This window comes from Zingiber officinale, chromosome 7A (genome assembly GCF_018446385.1).
Source record: "Zingiber officinale cultivar Zhangliang chromosome 7A, Zo_v1.1, whole genome shotgun sequence".
NCBI classification, from domain to species: Eukaryota; Viridiplantae; Streptophyta; class Magnoliopsida; order Zingiberales; family Zingiberaceae; genus Zingiber; species Zingiber officinale.
The window spans coordinates 9,279,398-9,285,964 of NC_055998.1; the positions used below are offsets into that span (position 1 = coordinate 9,279,398).

Below are 6,567 nucleotides of genomic sequence, written 5' to 3' on the forward strand. Positions count from 1 at the left end.
AAGACCGTCTAGCCTAGACGTTAAACCGTAGAATCGAACCGGCGACTATAAAAACCCCGGCTTGAAGACCGTCTATCCCAGACGTTAAACCGTAGAGTCGAACCGGCGACTATAAAAACCCCGGCTTGAAGACCGTCTTGCCCAGACGTTAAACCGTAGAGTCGAACCGGCGACTATAAAACCCCGGCTTGAAGACCGCTGCATGGACTAGTTATCAGATATTCTATCTCCCCCGTTCGAGGTCGAGCGATTAGCACTGGCCTCGAGCCAGCTTATCAACAGATCGTATTTCTTATCTCCCCCGTTCGGGGTCGAGCGCTTCTCACTGGTCACAGATCATATTATAAGAGCATCTTATCTCCCCCGATCGGGGTTGAGCTATCTCTGATGGTCGCGAACAAAGAGTATCTCTACTGGTTTCAAACCAGAATGCAGGTTATGCGCCCGTTCGGCTCGCGACTTTCGCCTCCACGAGCCTTCGATTCACGGGCTACACTTCCGATCGACTCACGAGTGATGCGGTCACTCGGCATCATTCCATTTAGTTCACTCGATTGCTGGGTGGCACCTTACGATCGCCCGTTGACTATTCTTGAGGCTGCGCAGTCAGCACTTTCATAGCCATCCGATCGGCATCATTTCGATCGCTCGCACAACAGCGTCCGTCTAGCATCTATCCATCCGACCGGCATCATTTCGAGCGCTCACACGACAACGTCCGTCTAGCATCTATCCATCCGATCGGCATCATTTCGATTGCTCGCACGACAGTGTCCGTCTAGCATCTATCCATCCGACCGGCATCATTTCGAGCGCTCACACGACAGCGTCCGTCTAGCATCTATCCATCCGATCGGCATCATTTCGATCACTCGCACGACAGCGTCCGTCTAGCATCTATCCATCCGATCGGCATCATTTCGATCGCTCGCACGACAGCGTCCGTCTAGCATCTATCCATCCGATCGGCATCATTTCGATCGCTCGCACGACAGCGTCCGTCTAGCATCTATCCATCCGATCGGCATCATTTCGATCGCTCGCACGACAACGGCTGCGCACTTCGATCGTCCGATCGGTATCTTCGCGGCTGCGCACTCGGCATTGGTCCGATTACAGACTTGGTCCGCTCAGTATCGTTACCATCTCCTACGATACCACTATTATAGCGACCGCTCGAGCGACATTATATTATTGGTTCAGTGATTTGGCTTTGACATCGAGAGCGGTTCAATTCTTTGCAATAGACTGTCCAGTCAATCGATCTCACGCCTCCTTCGACTAGACTTGAAGAGGAGGCTTGTGATCCGGATATGTGAGGGGGTCAAATGCAATTAAGAGAAAGAAGAAGGGCATTTTTGTAATTGGACATTGAGGGTTTTCTTTTGGTGATTAAGGCAGGCACGAAAAGGAGAGGGGGAGGGGGGGGCTTGCTCGCGTTTTTTGGGGTTCCGCCGCCGCACACAGGAAGAACCTCTCTTCCTCATCCTCTCTGGTGCTTCCCACCGTTGGACTGGCACTGCCACCGGCGACAGGCACTTACAGCTGCCTCCTTCTCTCCGCTGTCGTCGAGCTCGGGGGTTTCCTTCGTGCTTTTCTGCCGCCACCACCTGCAGTAGCAGGATGGCCTCTACTGCCATGGAAAGGAGCAGTCGGTTCTTCATCATCCATGGTCACCTCCTTCGAGGATGGCCGCCGACGAGCCACCTCTTCCTCCCTCCTCTCCATTCACCGACGCCAATGCCATGGAGGATCTGCCGTCTCTAGCGGGCGTACCCGCTGCCGCCTTCTCCCGCAATAGTTGCCGCCTCCAGCAGGCGCCAGCTGCTGGCATTGCCACCGGCGACCCTTGTCGTCGCCCCAGGCCACCTCCAGTGGCTGCGGATGTCACCACCGTTGCCACCGGCGATCATTGACACCTCTCCCCTACTGCCGGCAGTGAGTGCCTCCGCCGGCCGTGACTTCCAGCGGCCGTCAGCGCCTCCCACCGGCCATGTGCCTCCTTCAGAGGCTGCCGCTACCGGCATCTCTTGCTGTAGCCACTGCCGCAGCCGTCTTTGGCGGCCAGCACCTCCGGCGTCCCGAGTCGTCATCTCTGGTATCCATTGCCGCAGCCGCCGACAACTCTGGGCAGCATCATCACCCTCCGAGCAGTCGCCTGCCGAGGGCTCAGGTATCGTACTTTGTCTATATGCCGGCCTGCGAGCCGAGAGTGTATTCGGCCTTCGTGCCACTATTGTATGCTGGCTTGCGAGCCGAGGTTATAGTCGTACCGCGTGTCGCCTTGCGGACCCATATCGCGCCCGGCTTCAAGTCATCATGGCCAGCTATTCGCCTGGTGGACATTTATCTATTATTTGGGGTCACGACGACGCAGTCAGCTCATCCATCCTTCCGAGGGCGCCCCCCTAGTTCAGGGTAAGTTCTCGTACTCGGTATCTGTTCATTTTATTACTATACTATTATGCGGTTACTTATATATCTGTGGGATTCGCCTCGAGCACCGAGGTACCAGAGACCGGGGGAACCCGGTCGCTGGATACAGGTACAGTTGACCGGAGGAGGACTTCTGACGATCTGGTCAACGTAAAGGACAGCTCACCACCGGGTCAAGAGGATGCGGTCAACCCTCCAGACACGTCATACCGGCAGGTTCGTCTTCTCAGCTTCCAGACAGGAACAATTTATCATTTAAATAACTACATTTTTTTATATTTTATATTTTATACATTTTTTATTTTTTGTGAAATATATGTAAATAATAACCAGGTAACCACGGAAGTGTCGCCAAGGTAAATCGAAAAACGCTTATGGTGAGCGGCCCAGAAGACCAACATCCCATGATTGCACATCTCATTTGGAAAAAAATTTCCTATAAATGACTATAAATATTTGAGTGACAACTTAATACCCCTTCCGCTACATCCCGGACATTAAATAAGATATAAAGATGATGATCATGTTCTAAAGTGGTGAAGGTGGCTGGCTGAGAATGTGGCTCCAGCGTTGACTGGATGAAGACTTCAAGCTATCCTGTAACACAGGGAGCATTAGTGGCGGGCCAAAAAAATGATCCTTGGGGTTGACCCTCTGATTCTTAAGTCAGTGGTCAATTTGGAAAAAAAAATAGTAGAAGCAAACTGTAGCAAAAAATGTGTATAAATATGAAGCATCACATACCTCCATCCATATGTAGATAGAGACCATTTTTATAATGTTATTGTTGCGTTATGCACGTATTTCAAAGCATTAGCACATTTTTCAAAACTTCCATAAGAAATGATAGGCCCTAAAGTATTTTTGACATCTTTCTTTAAATGAGCATGTAAATCTTAATTTGTGATTTATCTACGAGATATTCTCTGTCCTTTCTAACATAAACTTTCAAAAAAGTACGACACGATAGGTATATGGGTCCTACTGTAGGTTGACCAGCCGCCACTTGACCGAAAGATCGCTAGCTCAACTTTACAGAATGCAATCAGCAACTCATTTTTCACTCAACCCTTCATTTTGCCAAGGAGATGCAATATGTCCAATCAATCCTTAAGTCCGATCGGATAAGATGGTGAACCGGATAAATTAATATTAAACTTTAAACCTCATCTATAAATTCTGAATGATGATCATTTGGATGGTCCGATCGGTACTTCATGTTCGACCAATGATGTGAGGCCCGCTCGGTCAAACTAGCGTGATCAACAGTTTAGCAAGTTCTTTTACTTTAATCCCTGGTTTTTAGCGATCTATTTATCACCGTATCAGATAAAAAGATGAGCAGTAATCCAACGCCGACAGAGAGATACATATCAAAATTCAATTTAGTTTTAGTTTTTGTTTTCGTTTTGATGTAGTGCGTTAGAAAAACACTATAAATGTTAGAAAAACGGTTGAAATGTTAGAAAAAAAAAAAAAAAACACAGCGCGTTCCTCCTATAAATTGTTCGATGGAATGCTCGACCCACGTTTGACCCTAGAATTGCCCCGTGGGCGGCACAGGCGACGATGGCGACGGCGAAGGCGACGGCCACGAAGAAGGGCCCGTGGACGGAGGAGGAGGACGCGCGACTGGTGTGGTTCGTGCGCTTGTTCGGCGAACGCCGATGGGATTACTTAGCGCAGGTATCAGGTTTGAGCGGTGGTGGGGGATCCATGGAGGCGACCGACCATTAATTAGGGTTTTAGGAAGCGATCCATGATCGACGTAATGTTTTTGTTTTGAGTTAATTTGCATGGTTGCGCGGATGTATGTGTGTTGTTGTAGGGCTCAACAGGCCGGGGAAGAGCTGCAGGCTGCGCTGGATCAATTACCTTCATCCCGGACTCAAGCATGGCCGATTCTCCCCTGAGGAAGAGAAGCTCGTGATCCAACTCCACGCCGAATGGGGCAACAGGTTTGAGTCTTTACATGAGTAGTCTAAAGGATGTTCTTTTCCCTTCCTTGTGATCTTCTGCTGAGCTAATTTTGTGCTTGAATTTAAGAATCCTGGATTTTAGAGGAAAACAAAGTCTTTGAAATTCTTATCTTGTATGAGACGTGCAAAGATTTGATCTTTCCATTCCTTGGTTAAACATACCCTGTATAAAAAAGTTTGCAGTTTGTTTGGGAGAGTAGTTTTAGGTGATTGAAATTGACATCCCACTGTTTAATCCATAGTTTAGTTATTATTCTCTGTGTTTGGAATACTAGAAACTTTTTAAATTTTATGGGCGAAAAGTAGGATTTTTGTTTGATTGAAGCATTCATCCTTTTTCTTTTTCTTGAGCCACAAGAATCAAAGAAACAGGACAGTTCACTTTTTGTTTCATCCTATAGTATAGAAAATGCAAGTTTACTTACTGTGTTTTTTTTTTCCTTTTGTTCATATAATTACATATTAGAAATGGTTTGTATTTATATCCTTTCTCTTATGTTGATTCTAGTTTCTTAATTGAAATTTGGTGGATAAAGAGAAATTTAGGCTTGAAGCAACCTGAAAGTGATCTCTTATTGAAACCTGGAGATAGTTCAGCTGCACAATTAGTTCTCCACTTCACCAAGTGCATGCATAGTTTTGATCCATTTTATGCACAATTTCAGTGGTAAAAGAGACATAATTAATCTAACTATGTAGCGCAACCACAGCTTCCAGTCTTAGTTATTACTCATCATGCATGATGAAACTGCAGGTGGTCTCAGATTGCACGTTCCCTCCCTGGTCGTACCGATAACGAGATCAAGAACTACTGGAGGACTCACATGCGCAAGAAGGCACAAAAGCTGAATCTGTTGAGCTCACCGTCCTGCTCGTCATCTTCATCATCTTCCTCTGCTAATATATCAAAGCATGAGATAGAAAGCATGGTGGAAGAAGGTACTTCTGCAGCTGCAGCATTTGAAGTGCATGAGGGCGTGAAGGTCTACAACATGGATCAGATATGGGATGAGATTGCTGCTTCTGAATCATTTTGCGAGGTGGAAGATGATGAGCTTAAGATGAACACGAGTATGCATGATGATTTCTTGCACGAGTTTTAACTCTCAAGCCAAGCAAATAGCTCGTCTACTTATCGCTGATGGATTAACTAATTGGCTCTGTTCTTGCTTTGTCCATATCCAATTTGCTTTTGTAATATAATCTTGATTTAGGACTCAGAAATAGGATCCTTTTATGAACTTATAGCCTTGTTTGTTGATGACAAAGTGGACATGAAGACGATGTGTTTATGACATGAAGATTTGTTCTATGAAATCTTTTGTTTCACATACTGAACTCTGGTTGGTCAAAATATTTGTTCAGATTATTTATTTGTTATTATTTTTCTTGTGAAAGGATAATACCTGAATTATGATACAAAAAAATACAATAGAGAGAAGATAATGCACAGTGGTTGTGACAAGCCATAAGTGCACTACTCCAAAAGCTTGGTGGCCTTGTAATGTTAGTGGGGGCTTTGGCTGATCTGTGCATGAATTATCTTTAGACTAAACTTAGGGCGGCTAGTGCTTCAACACCAGACAAAAATGAGGTCAGACTTCCTTTCTATCAGAATATATAATTGAACACTGAAACCGTGTTATTGAAAATGTTAAAATGGAGGATATCTAAATGTAATCCACATTAGTATTTTTTTTTCAATAAACTTAATTTAAAATGTTGCTTTTTCAAAGGATAAAATAAAGTAATAGTTAGATAAAATTTAAAATAACTAACTATAAAACTTGCATCTTGGGTTTTATTTTTAGAATAACAATTACGTTGTGTTAGCCGTAAATTGAGATAAACATCTTATTTAATTTATTTTAAATAGAGGATGGTTATCTGGTTGGGCTAATTAAGATTAGAACTTATCTAGCTTACGTTGCTCGTAAACAGATAACGTAAGATAATGTTATGACCTACACTTTAAGGGGCGCATAAATCCAAAAGAATCGCAGCCACGTCAAACCGCCCATGATTTAGTAGTGTTTTTAAAGTTCTATGATAAAATTGTAACTTAGATCAACATCCCTCATCAATGGGGTTAAATAATGATTCATCAACAAATGATATATATATATATATGAAGTGTACTATATTGAATCTT

The 6,567-nt window shown here is 44.7% G+C and overlaps 1 protein-coding gene across 2 annotated transcripts; it reads left to right on the plus strand.

Annotated features, from left to right (window-relative positions):
- Window positions 1-3,886: 3,886 nt before the first annotated feature.
- LOC122000950 (transcription factor MYB59-like) lies at window positions 3,887-5,732 on the plus strand. Of its 2 annotated transcripts, none has more exons than XM_042555462.1 (3): window positions 3,887-4,129; window positions 4,265-4,394; window positions 5,170-5,732. In XM_042555462.1, exons 1-3 carry the CDS (start codon window positions 4,006-4,008, stop codon window positions 5,516-5,518), a joined length of 603 nt encoding a protein of 200 aa, XP_042411396.1. In that variant the 5' UTR covers window positions 3,887-4,005; the 3' UTR covers window positions 5,519-5,732. The 2 variants fall into 2 exon arrangements, with proteins under 2 accessions (XP_042411396.1, XP_042411397.1); XM_042555463.1 differs by having other exon boundaries at window positions 3,944-4,122.
- Window positions 5,733-6,567: the final 835 nt, after the last annotated feature.